Raw genomic sequence first — 20946 nt, 5'->3', positions numbered from 1 at the left:
AAACTACATAGCCAATAATGGGGTGGAAGGGGGTACCATTCTCTAGAAGGGGTACCTGCTTATAAAGTCATTCGTGGGTCACCTTGTATAAAGACCATACCTAGTTGGCTGTATGTGAGCATCCATCATGTGCAGTTGCATATAACGGATTATCATTCAGCAGCTAAAAGAGGGGTAAAAAATACCAACAGCCACATATAAACAAAGAAATTTTTTGTATAAGAAAGTCAGGCTGATGTTGGTTGGTACATTAGTGACTGTCCCATTCTCAAACAAGAGTTTGTTGTGCACAACGTTTTGATATTAAAATGATTAAATTAGCAAGTTTCTTAGAAGCTTATGAACTCCAAAACATTGCAATCATTTTGCAGGAATTCCAGCCTAGACTTGTTACATAATGGCAGAATAATCACCCCATGTTTGCTTCTTTTGGCATCCTTTCTTGCAGAGATATGTTTAGCAGAAATTCTTGGAGTACTCCTGATTTTGATTTATTTTGACTTTTTTAATTTTTGTAAGTGACGTGGATTATAGTGTCTATCTACTGCCTAGACATATGTGATTTGGGGTTCATATATAAAAATGTTCATAATATAAGTTGGCCTTTTCATGAGATATCTCCAAAATGAGACCCACTGAGTAGCATGTTTTGGCAACGTGGCCTTTTTGTCATTTAGCTGTTGGATGGCTGCATCATGGCCTCAGGGTTAACAAAGATAGTGGTAACTAAAGATTTAAAGCCAAATTTGATGGTCTCCTGCTTGTTATGTAGATACAAACTGATCTCCAGTACATTAAGGAGGACATAAACGCTGTGGAGAGACATAGAATAGACTTATATCGGGCAAAAGAGAGATATTCAGTAAAACTGAGGATGCTTTTAGATGATCCTTCTGCAACGAAAGTGTGTGGGTGATTTTCCGACCACACTGCCCGCTTAGTAACCAGCTGGAGAGCACTGGCAGAATAGATGGCACCTGACTGACCTGTAACAGACATATAAGAATCCCGCGGTGGTTTCGACCACCCGGGGGCACTCCGACGATCAAGTCAGTATATCTCTCAAAGATAAATCAAGTACTAAACTCACAAGCTTGAGTATCAAAAGCATACCTTAGACCCATGGGGGTGCCTCTCTTTTATAGCCAATACAATCCTAGTCCCAAAAGGAGCCTGACCCTAATGGACTTAGGATTACTGCTAATCTGGAACTCCCAGTGGATTTAGGATAAACTCTCTAAGAGTCTTATCTTTACCCAAACTGAAGTCTTCTCCCAATCTAGGACTCTTGTCCATATCTAAGTTGAGTTCCCTCTTCATTCTAGGACTCTTGTCCCTTATCCGCTTATCTCGGATTCCGATATCTTCGGAGGAAACCTCGGCCTAGCCGAGATGACCTCGGCACAACGACCAAGACACGTGGCACCTCGGCTGACACGTCGGTGTCACCTTGCCAGGTGTTGGTACTTAGAAAATATATCCCCACAACTGCCCCCTAGGTTCTATTACCTCGGCATTCTGAGGTGATGGAACCTACACTGTTCGTTCATCTGTGCCCCTATGTCCGAGATCAAACTTGCCGACCTCAAAGTTCCCTGGACCTTACTGTCCATTTGTGTCAAGTATCAAGCTTCATGCTTTTCAAGCTGCTCGAGATCACACCTCTTAGCCGAGGTTCTTGTTCCATTAATTCGTAAACTCTAAGAGCTTTGCAACTGCTCCACTCACACTCTCTGGTGAGTTCCCGATTTCCAGTCATCTATTTTGACTCCGGCGATTTTTATATCGGCGTTCATTTCACTTGGTAGGTTCATAAACTCTTTATTTGCTATTAAGCTCAATCTTTCATAACTCTTCTGAATCTGTTTACTTGCCATCTGTTGCCTTCTATTTTCGTCTTTTTTTTTTTTGGCGTTTTGAATTGTTTGAATGCCTGGCACTGTCCTTGTCATATCTGCTTTCTGTTGCTAGCATCATGTCTGGGTCATTATTTTCTTGTTTTTCACATACTTACTTAGTGCCTGTGCACTTCGCTTTATTCTTGAACTTTGTCGTCTTCTTGACTATTTTTTTTTTCATTTAATCCTCTGGCTTTTTTTTCTTTCTAGCTCTTTTGCTTAAATCCGTCATTGTTCCAAGCTTTCAAGCTCTGCAATTGTTTTCGTTCCTCTCCTCCGGTGAAGCTTACGTTATTCTGTCATTTTCGCATCCGTCGTCAGACTTCGGCAATTCTCATTCCGGCTTCCCTCTTTCTAGTAAGCCACTTTTCCTCCTGGTTTTATTTCTTGTTGCTTTCCAAGAAGCTCTGCTTCATTGTTAACCACCATTGTTGTTTTACCCGTTGTTTCCAAATCATCTTCTTGAATATACACTGTTCACATATCTGTTGATTTCTGCCACTGTTCTTGGCTTGACACACCTGTACAATCTTTTTGTCTTGATTTCCTGATAGCTTCATCACCATTTTTGATTTACGAATTACATTCTTGTTTCTGTTTTCTGTGTCTTTTCCCAGAGTTTTGCTTTCAATCCTTGCTTTCAAAATGCCGAGGTACCAATCGCCGAGAAAAGCTTTGATCAAACTCTTCAGGAGATTGATGCTGAGCTTCATGGCTGAGAAGGCTGCTGAGAAGTTCTTTCCAACTGTCTTCTGGAGGTGAGACACAACCTACCGCTGATGCCGAGTAGTTTGCTTCTTTCTTGAAATTGATGCCGAGGTAACGGTAGAGAAGCTCCTCCAACTGACTGCCGAGGCTGAACCATCGTCGTCCGTCGAAGCAGATCAGTCTGACGTTATTGCTTCAAGGCCCTAGTTCTTTAAGGTCTTCATTTTTGTACTTGCCAACCTTCTCAGCTCTTAACAAGCTAGTTGGTCATCTCGGATGATCATATCTCGGAAACGTCTTTCAGTGTTATCTCGGCTATACCAAACTTGTAAATTGCTACAAATTTCAACAAGTGATAGACTTCATAATCTTCGGTTAACTCATCTTGTAATTTGCTCAAAAATTTCAACAAGTGTTAACATTCCTTGCTCCTTAATTATCATTACTTCCCCCTGCACCTTCTCCCTGCCCCCTAATGTGAACATAAGTTGTACTTAGGATCACATTAGGGAAGTGGGCTTCGTGCTGTAGTCACAGACCTGATGTGTTCTTCTTTCGCCGATGTATTAAAACTTCTGGTATTTAATGCACCCCCTTTAGACCCTCTTTCTCTTGGCCTTTGCAAACTATCATCGCTGTTTCTTGAAGCATTTATTCCTTTCACAATTCTGGTCACCACTTCTGGCGTGCACTTAGTGGTTCTAATCAAAACGACGTTTGACTCTGGCGAATCTTTTGCCGACATTTAACTTTGTGCACTCTTTAGCTTGTAAATTCTCTCAGAATTTCAACAAGTGTTAAACATCATTTCGGTTTAACTTCGGTCAAGTATCATCTCAGCTTAACTTTAGTTAAACATCACCTCAGTTTAACTTCGGTTAAACATCATCTCGGCTTAACTTCGGTTAAGCATGATCTCAGTTTTTGAAGTTTTTCCTTTTTTTGTCGCTTGTACTCTTGTACCTTTTTGTTCTTTAGATAATGTAAGCTCTGCATATGGCCGATGTGCCTCCTTATTCTTCAATGTCTAATTCAATTTTCCTTCTCTGAATGAAGCGCTCTTCGTCGCCCTCCTAGACGAGGATTTTCTTCAGTGTCTCTTTACTCTTTTTGGCTGGCTCCTTGCCGACATCATCTAGGACCTTCATGTCCTCGTCTTCAATCTCTGCCTTTCCTGGTTCCCGAATGTTGCAGGTAGTTTTCATTACTGCCATGGGGCAATTCTTTACCTGCAGTTGGTCTCCTCTGACTTCTTCAATCCTATGTTCTGTGGGGAACCGCAATAGTTGATGCAACGTTGAGGGAACTGCCCCCATTGCATGCAACCATGGCCTTCCCAAGATGATGTTGTAAGGTGAAGGCGTGTCAATCACGACGAATTCTGTTTTGATCTTCTTCTAACTGCTCTTGCATGATTCTATACTTAGAATATTTTGCATGTCTTTAGTATGCTCTTCCTTCTTTGTGCAACCTTCACGGGGTGACATACCTCGGGTATACAAACTGATGATTTACCTCGGCAATAACTTGTCCTGTAAACTTTGCATAAATTCCAACAGATATAAAACACATACTGTTTTAATTTCAACCTATAAACTTTCCTTAAGTTATAACAAGTGTTAAATAATGATCTACTTGTAAATTGCTAAAAATCTCAACAAGTGTTAAACAATATACTTAGCTTTTACTTCAACCTGTAAATTGCTGCAAATTTCAACGGATGATCATATGTCGGCTTAACGTCATCTTGTAAATTGCTACAAATTTCAACAAGTGTTAAGCATTTTCTTCGGGTTAACCAACTTGTAAATTTCTACAAGTGTTTAACCAATAACCTCGGCTTTACTTCGGCTTGTAAATTGCTACAAATTTCAACAAGCGAAGAGAAACAGTAATCTCAGCTTAACTTCAACTTGTAAATTGTTACAAATTTCAACAAGTGAAGATAAGGAATCAGCTTAACTCCAACTTGTAAATTGCTACAAATTTCAATAAGTGAAGATAAGGAATAATCTCGGCTTAACTTCGACTTGTAAATTGCTACAAATTTCAATAAGTGAAGATAAGGAATCAGCTTAACTCCAACTTGTAAATTGCTACAAATTTCAACAAGTGAAGATAAGGAACCATCTCGGCTTAATTTCAGTTAAGCATCATCTCGGCTTAACTTCGGTTAAGCATCATATTGGTTTAACCAACTTGTAAATTGCTACAAATTTCAACAAGTGGTAAACGCACTCTTCTTCTCTCTGCCCCCCCAGTGTGAACTTAAAATCCACTTGGGTTCTCATCATACATGTAGCTTCGACCTTGTCGCCAAGGTTTAATTCAAGCCGAGGTTGTCGGCCTTGGTTTCTCTATTGATCTTACTTGGCTCCAACCTGAGTTTCATTTCGGCCTCGCATCGGCGAGCCGTTTCTCTTTTCTTGTTCCGACGCCTTTGTTCCCGGCATGTCCTCCTCGGCCCTAGCATACTTCTCAATTCTGGCCAACTTTAGTCTGATCTTGTGTGTTTCCTTTTTATCTTCTGGGATCTGCTTATTGTGCTCTTCTCTTCTCAGACTCAGGTGCCAAGATCTTATCTTCTGGAATCTTGGATCTGCTCATCAAGTTGAGCTCTTCTTTTCTCGGACCTACTCATCTAGGCCGAGATCATGTCTTCTAGGATCAGGGATCTGGGATCTGGGATTTGCTCACTCAGGTTGAGCTCTTCTATACTTGAATGTTATCTCCTTGGGAGCGCTCATGCCCCCTGTCTTTGCATCCCTTCTGGAAGGGTCTTCGTTCCTCCGCAAGCATCTATTCTTCCATACCTAGAGGTCATCTTCGTTGTAGTATCCGCTTCGATCTGTTGCCTATGGTGCGTCACCTTCCTGGCCGGTGTCTTTCACTCCGTGACTTTGGTCATGAGTTTCTGTGTTGCGGTCGTCCCCTTCAACGTCGAGATCGATAGGTCTCCCACTCCCAGCAGGAGCGTTGTCTCTAATCTGATCCTTCTGTCTGTCATTGGCCATCTATTCTTCTTTCTTTCCCACAGACGGCGCCAAATTGTGTGGGTGATTTTCCGACCACACTGCCCGCTTAGTAACCAGCTGGAGAGCACTGGCAGAATAGATGGCACCTGACTGACCTGTAACAGACATATAAGAATCCCGCGGTGGTTTCGACCACCCGGGGGCACTCCGACGATCAAGTCAGTATATCTCTCAAAGATAAATCAAGTACTAAACTCACAAGCTTGAGTATCAAAAGCATACCTTAGACCTATGGGGGTGCCTCTCTTTTATAGCCAATACAATCCTAGTCCCAAAAGGAGCCTGACCCTAATGGACTTAGGATTACTGCTAATCTGGAACTCCCAGTGGATTTAGGATAAACTCTCTAAGAGTCTTATCTTTACCCAAACTGAAGTCTTCTCCCAATCTAGGACTCTTGTCCATATCTAAGTTGAGTTCCCTCTTCATTCACTACAAAAAAATTCACTTATAGCAGCGGCCAAAATTGTCGCTAAAAGCAAGAAAAAGCGCCGCTAAAAACTAGAATACCTTTACCCGCGGTTGCAATAGCGGCGGCCAAACCGCCACAATAGCCCCGTCAGCATAGCCTTATAGTGACGTTTTTGTGAAACGCTGGTATAAGTTTTTTTATTGCGACGGTTGCTGTAGCGACGGTTATAAATGTCACTATATCTTAAATATAACCATGACTTGATAACTTTATAGCGACAAGTTAACCGCTACTACATCCTTCATTTTTGCGACATTTTGTGAACCGCTGCTATATTTTGACTCTATTCCATCAATTTTACACTGTCGCTATAGCCATAATTTTTTTTTTGAATTTTATTTGCAGCGACCGTTATTAACTGCGGTTATATGCTATGTTTACTCTTCAATTACCAATAATATATAGCTTGAAATTTTCAATGGTTTGGTAACCATTAATTGTTGTCTCTCACTTATCCCTACTCGCGTTATATATCTATAAAAGCACTATTTTATTCTAATGGCTCAATACTCAATAACTGTAAAAGATTAAAGAGTTTGCATTTTCATAATCCCAAAATATCCAAAACACCTTAATTAAAAGGTTCATTACATAAGCTTGTCATACCAAAATAGATCAAATATTTCTAGCAAACTAATAGCCACACCATAATACAAAAGGTACATATAAACTTGTCACATAACAATATACTCAAAAGTATTCCTCATGACGCCATTTTATAAAGACCTCCATGAAAAATGTTCAGATCGAGAAATGGCGTCCATTGTTTGATGCTTTCATGTTGTCTTATTTCCTGCAATAAAAATAATTGAATGAGCATAAGTATCATTTTCAATTTTAAAATCTACATAGAAAATTTAAATTACAAATAATTCTCCACAAGTCTTATTTTTTTGGTAAGTATTTTTGGTAAGTATGTGGTTTACATATCAAAAAATAAAGATTACAATGAAGTTGAAGATCATATTTGCATATTATTTTTTATCAGCCAAATAGAGCACTCTTTATTAAAGATAAAGGAGAAATACAACAACCAACAAGGAAAATCGAGATTGCATCATAGCGAACCTAACTCATTCCAACTAGGTTGGCATAAGAAGGATTGCAAAATCATGTGCAAGCTCAACTAAGAGAAACAAAAGGGTTGACAAGAGATACCAACCACAACAAAAGGAAGGAAATAAAAAGATACAAAGAAATTACACACTACCTTTATTGCTCCATATATTCCAGGTTCACTCTAAACACACCAAACCAAACAACACCTAAGCTTCCATAAAGCATCACAAAAGCCAAACAAAGGTAGCAAAGAAACCCACTCCATACTAGCAAAAAAAAATAATTCTGCATTATGATGAAACCCACTCCTCTCTATTTTCTTCCTCTATTTTTTGTTTTCTTTTCAACCCAACAAAAAAAACTCTGCATTAGTTCTTGGTGTTGTTCTTTAAGCACTACAAGTTGATCTCTAAGATTAGATATGCTTGAAGACATCTAAAGGGCTTAGAACATGTAAGCAAGCAACTAGCAGGCTGGCATTTGGACTGAATCAGCCAATAAAGCCAAACAGTAGTAGCAGCCACCAAATCAAGCAACCAATAGCAACATCCAAGGGTCTATTTTTAATTGTATATTACAGTTTGATACATTGATATTCATATTTGTTCGATTGCCCAATTCTCTATTTCACTGGTTTGTTTGGTATTTTTACGGATGCCAATAAAGGAAGCAAAGTAGAGAAGTCAACCTATCAAATCCCAATTTTGTCCAAACTAACTAACAATTTATTGGTAAAGAAGTCATTAACAATGGCTCTAAATTTGTGTCAATATATGTGTATTGTAATGATGACTTACCCCGATTAGAAGGTCGCATTTCATGACTCCCAAAAGAGAATCTTTGATGTGTTTGTGGAGAAGCCTTTTTTAGAATGCCACTAGATACATCTGTCGCCTAATTTATACAATAAAATTTACATAAGTATGCATAAATTTAGAAAAAGGACAACATATGAGTTAATGAGGTTAATAAGTATTCTAAAAAACTGGGAGATTTAGCCAAGCCAACCATCTAAAAAAGAAGGTATGAAACAATGTCAATATGAGTAAGGCTCTACCCTAGCTTTTCATAGGTTTCTTGTAGTCTTTATCATATGGACTGTGGAGTGTGCATCTTCAAGAAACTGGAGGTAAAATTGATTTTTCATTCAAACCACTTACCAGGATATTCGCTCAAACTGGTCTAATAAATTAAATTTCCAAACAAGCTGACAAAATGTGAACTGAAAAATTGAATAGGAGTCCGTAGAATATTACACAAATAGAATAGTCACAGCATTTAGAAGGATAACCACAAACCTGAGAAAAGAGAGTAGCTACTTTTTTTTCTTTTTTTAAACAGCCAAAGAGAAATTTTATTGATAATAATCAAGCAAATACATTGACAATTATCAATAAAAAGACAAAGAGCAAAGACTAACACCACCCACAGTTGGTAAGACACCAACCCAAGGGAAAGCAGAATACAACTCTACTTCCCAAACTCCATACCAGTAGCCCAGAGCAAAACCAGGTCAGCAGCAAAGAGCTCTAAATCAGCAGCCCATAACAGCTCTACTCCCCAAACTCCATACCAGCAAAGAGAGTAGCAACTTGGCAAGTGTCAACCATTATCAACAGCTCCTTGAATCTGAATTTTGATCATAATCAAGAGCATGTCAGCTCACTACTTGAAAGTGAAGATTAACATTTAAAAAGGAGCACCTAACTTGTAATTGTATACACCCATGAAGAAGGCCTCATTATATTATATACATACTAGCATTTCAACATAAGATCGACATATATATATAACAGACCTTTCTAGAATCACAATTAACTAATAGCAATTATTATATTTATATGCTTAGTCATGATTGTTTGAAACCATATTGTCTTTCTATTGCACAATCAAAATATAATGAAAGTTAATTAGTATAAAAAGACCAAACAGACAGATGTAGCATTTAGGACATGCTCTCACCTACACTTTGCCTTCACTTGTTTCACTGCATCGGCTAAATCGTGACTTTGAAGCTACTCTGAGTCCTGAAATTTTAAAAATTCATCTCCTCCATGTCCTGTCATGTATAGATGTGTGTGTGTATATCCAATAGGGAATAGCCACCTTTAACATTTCACTAATATTTTTCTTTATATCAGCAAACCTGCTGAGTGGTAGGAAAATATATGTACAAGGTAACATTTAATAAGGCTAATGTTTTTCCTGAGTCCTCCACAGATACCTACTTATTAAATCCATCAAAGAAAATCCTAGCTAACAAAAGCTGTTACTTTTTTTTTTTCCTCTCTTTTTCATCCACGCCCATTCTATCATATCCGTGCATGAGTGGATAAATTGTAGGCAAAATAGAATCACATAGTAGACATGCTATCAAATAATGTCCCCTAAGAACTCTATTGACTAAGATTGACCAACTGGATTCTACAGTGCAGGTGGCAAAAAGAAGGCTAGCTTTTGTTGAAAATAGATAGCATCATAAATTCATACAAAACATTACAAATTGTGCATTAAATTCATAAACAACAATTTTCTCACAAAAAAAAAAGAGAAAAAAAGGAGCAAAACAGAACAAACCAATAAACAAAAATGTTGGCACTATTACTCCATTGTGGCATTTTATCAAACACCTAGCATACATAATGATTCCTCAAGCACGAGATTTTATTGGGTAGCATCAGCAACAATCCATTCACTTCACTAATTATATTGGTTAAAATATGAATATCATAGATGATCAAAAATCAGAATACCGAACATGTTAATCAATCTATTTTTTAAATTATTTTCCCAAATCAAAATCATTTAAGATGTTCATGAAATCCTTCAAAGTAGAGAAGTTTTGGAGATATTAGAAGCAATGAATGGATGGCAAGTCTCAGCTTAACAATGAATTTCATTTACCCAAACTTGATTGAAGACAGTAAGGGAAAAAGAGAAACTAAGACAGTAGAAGAAAGAGAGAAGGGTAGAGAGAAAAATCGAGAGACAAGAAGAAAATGAGGGATAGAGAAAGAGAAATAGAGAGAGCAAACTGACCTTGAAATCACAGTGATGTTGTATAGCTTGATGTCGTCAATACGCCGCAGGAGAGGATGAAGGAAGGCTCTGATACTTCGTAAAAGAAGTGTTGATAGACTAGGGCACAAATTGTGAGTTGAACGGTTTTTTTTGTGGATTGAAATTCTGATATGTTATTCACCCAAACCCACCAAAAAAAAAAAAAATTGATTCTGCGCGAAATGAGAATTGAATTTGGCGGGCGTTTATTTTGCTTGGGTTTTTGTAACGGTTGAGTACAAACCATCACTATAAAAAAAAATATGGCAGCGTGTTAGGAAAAAAATGCTACTAAAAATTTAATTTTTAGTTGTGGTCAATAACTGCTACGATAGCCCATCTATAGCAGTATTTTTCAAGCCACTGCAATAAAAAACGCTGCTAAAACCTGATTTTCTTGTAGTGATTCTAGGACTCTTGTCCCTTATCCGCTTATCTCGGATTCCGATATCTTCGGAGGAAACCTCGGCCTAGCCGAGATGACCTCGGCACAACGACCAAGACACGTGGCACCTCGGCTGACACGTCGGCGTCACCTTGCCAGGTGTTGGTACTTAGAAAATATATCCCCACAGAAAGCATGGCCGTCATTGATGGATAGACGTAGATGTGGCATCCTTTCTAGTATCCCCCCCCCCCCCAGTCCACAGGGCCAATGCTGGATGAATGAAGGCAATTCACAGAGCAGGAAAGTTGATGGAAAAGCTCTTATAAGCTCTCAAATGGTGCAAAGAAAGGATTCTTACAGTGGGTCAGATTCACATGTTACTCAATCAGGACTTGCAGTAGCAAGAAAAAGGAGGGTCCATGCACAGGTCAGTAAAATTCCTCTAAATTGGGCTAATCTTATTATTCATGCTTATCAATCATGTAGAAATATATTTGATCAAAAACAAATCATGTAGAAATTTATGAGATGGTTCAATTTTATTTTATTTTTTTAATTTTTTTCCTTTGTCGGATTAAAGGATCATCAACCAACAGTGCAACATCCTACTGGTCACTGTCAGCATGCAGATTTGGGTGATGCCGTTCTGTAAATCCTTAATACTCCATCCGTCTCAAAATATTAATCCCTTATTCCATTTTTAATTGTCCTAAAATATTAGTCCCTTTTCAAAAATTAAGGAATAAAATAATATGAATTCACTGTTTTGCCCTTTTAAATTCATTAATAACACAAAAAGTAAAATTATGACAATTAATATTCTCCAAAAAATATACTATCAAAGGGTAATTTTGAAAGATTAATATTTTTAAAATATAATAATTGTACTATAAAAAAAAGATGAATTCTCCAAAAGTGACCATTATTTTGGGATGGAGGGAGTAGTATTCTGCACCAAAAGTACTTATCAAAAAGATAATAATATAGGCCATGTGTTTAGGAGCCACGATCATACCAGTGGAGGGTCTAGATCCTCATTGTGCTTATTTGTGCTGGCTGTCTTCTACTGTTGGCTAGCTACTCTTGATCTCCCCAGTTGGTAATTTTAGCATGTCACTCTTCAGTAGACTTCTGCTGAAGCGTTGGAACACTACATGGTGAATAGCTTAAGGCTGTCTGGCCAACCTGAGACATTGTGTATTGATCTGTAGTTTTGTGTTGATTTTTGTTGGTTCAAATAGTTCTTTAATATTTTATTTTTCAACAGTTCAATGACTTACAAGAGTGTTACTTACAAAGGCGACGGCATTGGGTCCGACAGTCATATAAACAGGAAGAAAGGGACACAAATGCCATGAATAGAGAAGGTTATCATGCAGGACTTGAGGATTTCCAGTCTGTGCTGTCTACCTTTACACGATACAGGTTTTTTATTTTTCCGTTTTTGGTCAATAATGTTGGTTTTATTTCAGGAAGCTTCTTGGCTTTGTTCCTATTTCTTAAGTTTGTCTGTGTGCTGATGCTATACTTCTCTTCTATATATATATATATATTTAATGAATAGCCGATTGAGGGTCGTTGCTGAACTTAGGCATGGCGATCTTTTTCACTCGGCCAATATTGTATCAAGGCGAGTTAATTTTGGTACAATTACATATTTATCTAAGAAGAAAAAAAAAACAATTTATTGCATATTACATAAGACTTTGTACTCAAGTGACTGATCAGTCATCAAAGACCTGTTGATTTCCACTACTTAAAACTATATTCGTTGATTGATTATTGAAATTATAAAATACCATGTTTTGTTCGAGTGTATGGTCAATGGAATTCAAACCATTTTCCTAGTTATGTATGTATAAGCTACAAATTGCAAACCTTTCTCTTAGGCTGACATTAATGCTAGCCTCTGCTTGGTGGATCCTAAATAGTTTTGTATTCATAAGATGTGACTACGATTTTACATTTGCTAGATATGTTAATGTAATTAATGACATCTATCTTGTATTAGTAATTCATGTGAGAGCAATTGAAGGAAAGACAAGTAGCAATAGGCTCATAATCTACCATTGGTATTAGTTCTTTATCATTAGCTTTGGATAATTTATTAGGCATATAGATAGAATGTGCCAAAGTATATGTTATTTGAAATAACATGATGTAAGCTGACCAAGCTAGAATCTGTGGTAATTCATTTCAAACAAAATGTATGGACAAATACCTTAGAGTTTAGGGGTTTTAGGCTGAGTAAGACTAAGAATGATTGTGGTGTAGCTTTAGTAAAACTATAGGTAGATAGAGGGCATAATAAAGCTTGATAATCAGGAGATAAATTAGTGTTAGGTTTTATTCTTGGCAACCCCGTTTGACAAAACTCCTTTCAGTTGTATTTGTTTTCGCACCTTTTATTTCAGTGAGGCTATGAGTTTATTAGATGCGAATCCAACCCGAATCGTGCCTTTGTCAATTTCCATGGATCAAAACTGAGGTTGTAATAGGATCAAGTTTTCCAGATTTTCCAATTTTGGCCGTCCCGCTCGAGCGGGGAAAGTGACGCTCGAGCAGGGATTGCAAGCTCACAGCATCTCTGTTTCGCTTGAAAAAGTACTGGATGGTGTGATTTGACGCTCGAGCGTGAAGCCTATATGAATCACACAATTTTGAAGCCTCCGCTCGAGCGGGAATTCCCACGCTCGAGCAGACCACGCGAACACAGATTCTTGGATTTCTATAAGGAATTGGTTTTCTTCCAAAACTATGATTACTTTGGATTTCTATAAGTAGTTGGTTTTCTCCCAAAACTTTATTAACGGCTCCAGATCTTCTTCTTGGGTTCTAGGGTTTATATCTAGGGATATTTTGCTAGTTTTCTTTGATGTTTTGATTAAGTGTTCAACTCATAGTTTAAAGAATATACATCAAAGGATTATTTGTTTGTTCTACACAAAACAGGAAGTTGTTCTTCGGTAGATTCTGAAGAATTCGAGCCTGAAGCTTTGGTGGATTCCGGAGTGGCTCATCGTCAAGGCAATTCCGAGGTGAAGACGGGGTTGGAAGAGGTACATAGAGGTTGGTTCAATTCGGGCGTGGATTCACTAGGTAATTGAGAGTATACCTGTGTAATTCCTTTATATCTTCTTAGTGGATTGTTTTGTGGCTGTTGCCTGTGGTTTTTTTTATCACAATTGGAGGTGTCCAATTGTGGTTTTTTCACGTAAAATCATTGTGTCAATTTGTCTTGATTGTTTGATTGGGATTGTTATATACTGCTTAAAATTGGTACATAATCACAAATCAACATCTAGGGAATTTCTAGATTTTTCAATTAGAATAACCATTTAAAATATTTTGAATTAGCTATTCAGACAAGGAAGGGGAGTTCAAATTGTATTAGTAAAACTAAGTGGATGAATTGGATAAATGGTGTCAGAGGATTGTGGGATCGAAGAATTCCTGCTAAATGAGGAAGTTCATAGTCCAACTTGTGGGGTGAAATACCTCAATAAGATATTACTCAATTCAAATCAAGAAGACTTAGACGTAACTGGGGTTGGCTTGCATTGGGTTCTTTGTGAATGTTAAATCCAAGGTAACCATGGGGTTTCTTGCAGCTTCAATAACAATATCATGTTTGGTATAAAAATAAAAATAAAAAATGTTTATGGCAAGACCTTCTAGATAAACAAGCTGATCTAGCTTTGTTCTAGCTGTCTGGATACCTTGAAGAGTGAAATTGACGGCAGCAATTATTTGTTCCTACTCAATACAGACATATGTTTATAAATTTTCCAGAGTATTTAAGCTTCCTTCAATTTTCAGATTTGTATTCCTATGAAGTAAACACATAACATTTTGCATCTGAATTAAAATCCATCAATCATGTGACCCCTCTCTCTCTCTCTCTCTCTCTCTCTCTCTCTCTCACACACACACACACACACACAAACACAAACACACGTTTCCTTGGTTATCAGATCGATTGTGAATTAATTTCCTTCTTTTTTTGCAGTATAGAATTTGATCGAGACGATGAATTGTTTGCTACTGCTGGAGTATAATATTCCCAACTTTTCATCTAGAGCCAAACACACTCCTATGTTAAACTCCATTTAGGATATCTAAACCCAACTCCAAACTTGATGGTAGGTGTACCCAAACACCCCATTTCAACACAAAAAAAAAAAATTAGAAGTGCAGATTTTTTTTCTTCATTCTTCATTCTCTAACTTCTCTCTACTTTCTCTCTCATTTTCCTTTACTTTCTTGGAGGCCAAACACCACACCTTTGCTCCACCCTTACACCACCACCTTGACCCACCATCTCCACCACCTCCGGCCACCTTATCTCGCCGGAAAATGGGTCCGGTCGGCACTCCTTGAATCCATCCGAAAATAACACAATAGAAGCACAAACTCTAGATTTTTCTTAATCTTTTGAAGAATCAAAGCATGGGATTTATTTTCTTGATGGATTAGAGGCTTGTACTTGGTAAGAATCTTTCTCTAAAAGTTTAGTTGAAGGTTTTACATATTTTGAGTTAGAGATGATGAAATTTTTGTGTTTTAGATCTATTATGATTTGGGGTTTGCTTGTTGAATTTTATACTCTCAATTAGTTTCCATGAATGTTTTACATGTTTAAAAAAAAAAAAAATGGTCAATTTGATGGTTGATTTGGAGATTTAGATTTTTGGGTTAATCTAGGGTTTGAATGTGATGTAAAAATTGGGGATTTTGGTGTTAGGGAATTTATATGTTGAAATTGAGTTGATAAATGATGGATTGGGTATCTCTATGTTCTATGGAGGAATTTTATAAGTGATTGAAGAGATTTTACTTAAGTTGTTGAGTTTATACAAAAATGTTGATTTTTGACTTTTGTAGTAAATTGATGGTGGTATTGTGCATATAAATTGATTGGATATTTAAAAAGTTACTAACTCAAAGATGTTCAAAGGATGGGTGTTATGGAGATTGGATAAGTTATTTGTTTGGGTGATTTAAAGTTGGAGGAGTTCTTTAGCTTGCCATTCCTTAGCATAATTTTATTTAGGATCATTTTTGTAGATGTTGTAATTTTCATTGAAAGCTTTTCCTAATTTGAGATCCTATTTACTAATTGTTAGGATTGGAGGAAGGCATCTCTCCACCTCTTGGAAATTAATTTGTAGAGTTTCAAATCTACACTTTTGCTATTTTTGGAGGTGAGTATACTTACCATGGAAATTACCTTACCTCTATCTTTATTACAAAGTTTGAAAATAATTTTTGAATTAAAGGAAGTGAATGATACATTTCATCATGATATATGTATAAAAAGAAAATCTATAAATTTATTGAGGCCAAGGGTTGAGTTTTAATAAAGATACGATTTCATTTGTATAATGAAGCATTAATTTTTTTTATGAGAATTTATTTAAGTTGAGTCTTTCAAATTTTATGATGATGATGATTGAATGACAGTGAAATGTTATGTGAGGGTATTTATTTTATTGATCATATAACCGAATATAGCCTTTGGGGCCACAAGGGCCAAAATGCTTTGGGGTCCTGGGGACCGAAATGTTTTAAGGACCATAAGGGTCGTTGTATGTATAAGGGGTCCTGGGGACCGAAACATTGAAACAAGAATTGAAGTGCTACGATGACATGAGCTATGCTCCTATGGTTATGTTCTGGGTAACGGTACCGTCACCACCTAAGTCGCGAGGTAACGCGACCCTAAGGCTATGTGGTGGATTGTATGATGGACAGGAAATCTTAATGTATTGAAAAGTTATATTTTTGTTTACTTTCATTATCCAAATGTATGTTTTTTTTTCTGCCTTATGCGATTCCTTGGAAAAATCTTGATAACGTTTTATGAAAATTGTATTGCATCATTTTTATTTTTATTTTGTATAAATTGAAGTCCAATTAAGCTCTTATGTTTAGTATCTTTATTTTGAACCCTATTGGTAGGAGCAAGTTTTATAACTCCATGGTATTGGTATACTCATTGGGCTTTAGCTCATTCTTTTAAATAATTTTTTTTCAGATTCATAGACTTTTGTGTGGCTCGCCTCAACTTGGAAGACTAGATTTTTTTTTTTGAAGGATCACAGGTGGGCATCTTGTGGTTGAGGTTTTGCTTAGGGTCATTCTAGGATGTAAGCTTACCCTTTTTTTTTTATGAAGGAGGTTGATTGTAAAAATTGCTTATGAAGTTGGATGTATTGATGGATTCGTGATTAGTATGTATTATATTTTTTTGGGAGGAAATGCTTGGGAACTATCTTGTAGCATGATAATATTTTTTTGTCTTTGAATAGATCATCTCATATATGTTAGGCAATTGAAAGGTGCTATAGCGTTTGAGGTGCACCCTCTTGGCAGGGTTTTGCCTTGCCAAGATTGGGTCGTTACATTTTTGGTATCAGAGCATTTGGTTATGAATCTGTAGACTAGTTATTTTAGAATTAAAGTTGATAGGGTATTGTACTTAGTAATTCGATTAGTGATGATGTTTAATAGCGATCTAGTATTCTAAGTTTTAATTGTCTTGTTATACAGGCGTGTATGGCAAGGCGAAGAGTTCATAAGAGTCGCCCCCTTATGGAAGTACTTGAGGCTGAGCGAGAGCCACATCTTAGTGTTGGAAATGAAGTTCCACCTCGGGTTCAGGAAGAAGAGATTGAACATGAATCGCATAATGAGCAAACTCAAGAGTCAAGTGCCAATCCAGAAGTGGGACATTCAGATAGAGTCGTACCACCAAGGGTTGACACAGCTCCAGCATTTTTAGACCCTAGTGTGCAGCGCCTTTTAGAGTCAATGGCTAGCCTAGCGGAGAGGCAGACTCACATCCTTGAACAACAGAATGCAGCACAGTCAAGGCCATTTGTGCAACCTACAGAGAACCGCCTCACCGCAATTGAGAGGTTCAAGAAGTTGGGGGCTCCATCATTTTCTGGATCGCCCAATCCTATGGAGGCAGAGGCCTGGTTAAGGAGGGTAGAGCAGATATTTTCTGTGATGGAAGTATCAGACGAGCAGCGAGTTGCACTTGCTAGTTTTATGCTGGTGGAGGAGGCTGAATATTGGTGGGAGGCCACGCAACGCCTACTTACGGCAAGTGGCACCGGAGGATTGACCTGGAACCAATTCACTAAGGTTTTCAATGACAAGTACTTTCCAGCTACCTATCGGTATGAAAAAGAAAGAGAGTTCCTTCGGCTAGAGCAAGGGGATTTGACTGTAGCTCAATATGAAGCTAAGTTCATTTCTTTATCTCGTTTTGCCCCTTCGTTTGTGGATGATGAGGAGGTCAAATGTCGTCGTTTTACAGATGGGTTGGATTTGGACATCAAATCTCGTATCCGAGTATTGGGAATAACTAACTATTCAACCTTGGTTGATAAAGCCTTAACAGTTGAGGAAGATGTCATAGAAATGAAGTTAGCGGAACAACAGAAGAAGCGCCACCTTAGTTCATCCCATCATGAGAACACATTTAATAGACCGTCAAAAAGAGGTGGTCATGGTTATGGTTCAGTCAAGAGCTCTGGTGCATATCAAAAAAATAGAGAGCATCCCACCCCAACCCAAAGCATTTCTAATCAGCGTCATGGACAGTCTAGTGGGACATCATCTCAGTTTACTCGAAGTGTTTGCAAGCAATGTGGGCGGGCACATACAGGTGTTTGTCATGCTGGTACCGACTTGTGTTTTCGTTGTGGCCAGAAGGGTCATTTGGTGAAAGATTGCACAGTTCCTAAAATGACTAATTTGGGAGATACACGAGCTTGCTTCAATTGCGGACAACCCGGACATTTGGCTAGAGATTGCACACGAACTGCTTTATCTGCTAGTACTGGAGTTGGTAGTAATAAAATTTCAGGTGCCGGCCGAGGGGGAAGCCGAGGAGGAGGTCAGGTTGGGACTCGATTTGGCAAGCAGAATAAAGGAGGTGTTCAATCCGATAGACAAACCTCGTAGGGGAGAGTTTTTGCTTTGACTCAGCGGGATGCTCAGGCTAATCCGGAGGTGGTAACAGGTATTATTTATGTGTTCAGTAGGGAGGCACATGTACTTATTGATCCGGGTTCTACACATTCTTTTGTATCTCTATCATTTTCTTTGCATGCTGATAAACCTATTGAACCTCTAGGCTATTGCTTATCCATTACTACTCCTATTGGGGATTGTGTTATAATTGAGGAGGTATATCGAGGTTGTGTATTACAGTTGGGAGATAGGGAGATGGTAGCGGATTTATTGCCTTTAGAGATGCTTGATTTTGATTTGATTTTGGGAATGGATTGGTTGGCTTCTTACCATGCTTCGGTGGATTGTTATAGGAAAGAGGTAGTATTTTCCAATTTTGGGGAACCTGAATTTAGATTTTGTGGAGATCGATGTGCGTCCCCATCTTATGTTATTTCTGCTATTACCGCTAGAAAAATGCTTAAGAAGGGGTGCCAAGGATACTTAGCCTATGTGATTGACTCCGAATTGAGTGGTCCAAGATTGGAGGATATACCAATTGCGTGTGACTTCATAGATGTTTTTCCTGATGAACTACCTGGATTACCCCCAGATCGAGAAATTGAGTTTGCTATTGACTTAATTCCTGGAACTGCCCCAATTTCTAGTGCACCTTACCGTATGGCCCCAATGGAACTTAAGGAGCTTAAGATACAATTGCAAGAGTTATTGGATAAAGGCTTCATTAGGCCAAGTGTCTCGCCTTGGGGATCACCTGTGTTATTTGTGAAGAAAAAAGATGGCACCATGAGATTGTGCATTGACTATCGGCAGTTGAATAAGGTCACGGTGCGTAATAAGTATCCTTTGCCGCGTATAGATGATTTGTTTGATCAACTTCAGGGAGCATGTGTGTTCTCCAAAATCGATCTCAGATCAGGGTATCACCAACTTAAGATTAAGAAAGAAGACATAGCGAAAACTGCTTTTCGAACTCGCTACGGCCATTATGAATTTCTTGTTATGTCTTTTGGTCTAACTAATGCCCCCGCCGCATTTATGGACCTTATGAATAGAGTGTTCCAACCATACCTTGACCAATTTGTGATTGTATTTATTGATGACATACTTGTTTATTCCAGGAGTCAAAAGGATCATCAACAACACTTGCGGGTGGTATTGCAGACCTTACGAGAAAAGAAGTTGTATGCGAAGTTTAGCAAATGTGAGTTTTGGTTAGATCGTGTCGTATTTTTGGGGCATGTGATTTCGGGTGAAGGTATTTTTGTGGATCCGAAGAAAATAGAGGCTGTGGTGAATTGGGATCGTCCTACTAACGTGACCGAGGTGAGGAGCTTTTTAGGGTTGGCAGGCTACTACCGTAGATTTGTAGAGGGGTTTTCATTGATTGCGGCACCATTAACACATTTGACCCGTAAGAATACCAAATTTGAGTGGACGGAGAATTGTGAAAAGAGTTTTCAAGAATTAAAGAAGCGATTAACTTCTGCCCCAGTGCTTACTATTCCGTTAAGTGGTGAAGGATTTATTGTTTATAGTGATGCCTCTCATCAAGGGCTCGGTTGTGTGTTGATGCAACATGGAAAGGTAGTGGCCTATGCATCTAGACAATTGAAGAACCATGAACGCAATTATCCCACCCATGATTTAGAGCTCGCAGCGGTTGTTTTTGCTTTAAAGTTGTGGAGACATTATTTATACGGGGAAAAATGTGAGATATATACTGATCATAAGAGTTTGAAATATTTATTCACACAGAGGGATTTAAATTTGAGGCAAAGGAGATGGGTTGAACTGATTAAGGACTATGACTGCACCATTAATTATCACCCAGGAAAAGCTAATTTGGTGGCCGATGCTCTTAGCCGAAAATCTACAGGGAAATTAACTCACATTCAGGGCATTCAATTTAGTCTCTTACATGAAATAAAATCTATTGGAGTTGATCTAGCAGTTGGGAAGTCGGGATCCTTGTTAGCTACAATTAAAGTGAGACCTTTGTTAGTGGATCGCATTCGAGAAGCCCAAGGGAAAGACTCAATTTTGGAGAAGACCCGAGCTCGAGTGAAAGATGGTACTCTGTTAGACTTTATTATTAAAGAAGATGGTGTGTTGATGTTTAAAAATCGGTTATGTGTTCCAAATGAGCCCGAGATAAAAAGGGAGATATTAGATGAGGCCCATAATTCACCTTATGCAATGCATCCGGGGAGTACAAAGATGTATCGAAATTTAAGAGAAAGTTATTGGTGGCCAAATATGAAGAGAGAAATAGCAGAATTCGTGTCAAGGTGTTTGGTATGTCAGCAGATTAAAACAGAGCATCAACGCCCAGCTGGT

The 20946-nt window shown here is 38.1% G+C and overlaps 1 protein-coding gene and 1 long non-coding RNA gene across 2 annotated transcripts; one reads left to right on the top strand and one right to left on the bottom strand.

The window, feature by feature from the left end:
* Positions 1-6627: 6627 nt before the first annotated feature.
* On the bottom strand, positions 6628-10567 carry LOC114256281 (uncharacterized). Its single transcript, XR_014339971.1, has 5 exons — positions 10212-10567; positions 9135-9199; positions 8663-8801; positions 7970-8066; positions 6628-6906 (listed from the first exon to the last, which is right to left on the bottom strand). It is a non-coding gene; the product is annotated as an uncharacterized LOC114256281 (long non-coding RNA).
* A 245-nt stretch (positions 10568-10812) lies between these two features.
* On the top strand, positions 10813-14678 carry LOC145788854 (E3 ubiquitin-protein ligase COP1-like). Its single transcript, XM_082889138.1, has 3 exons — positions 10813-11047; positions 11888-12045; positions 14630-14678. Exons 1-3 carry the CDS (start codon positions 10826-10828, stop codon positions 14676-14678), a joined length of 429 nt encoding a protein of 142 aa, XP_082745264.1. The 5' UTR covers positions 10813-10825.
* Positions 14679-20946: the final 6268 nt, after the last annotated feature.

The sequence above is a fragment of the Camellia sinensis genome, chromosome 9 (genome assembly GCF_055761805.1).
Source record: "Camellia sinensis isolate YWXY chromosome 9, ASM5576180v1, whole genome shotgun sequence".
NCBI classification, from domain to species: domain Eukaryota; kingdom Viridiplantae; phylum Streptophyta; class Magnoliopsida; order Ericales; family Theaceae; genus Camellia; species Camellia sinensis.
The sequence above is the reverse complement of the archived record's forward strand: the minus strand, read 5'-3'. Positions and strand labels throughout refer to the sequence as shown.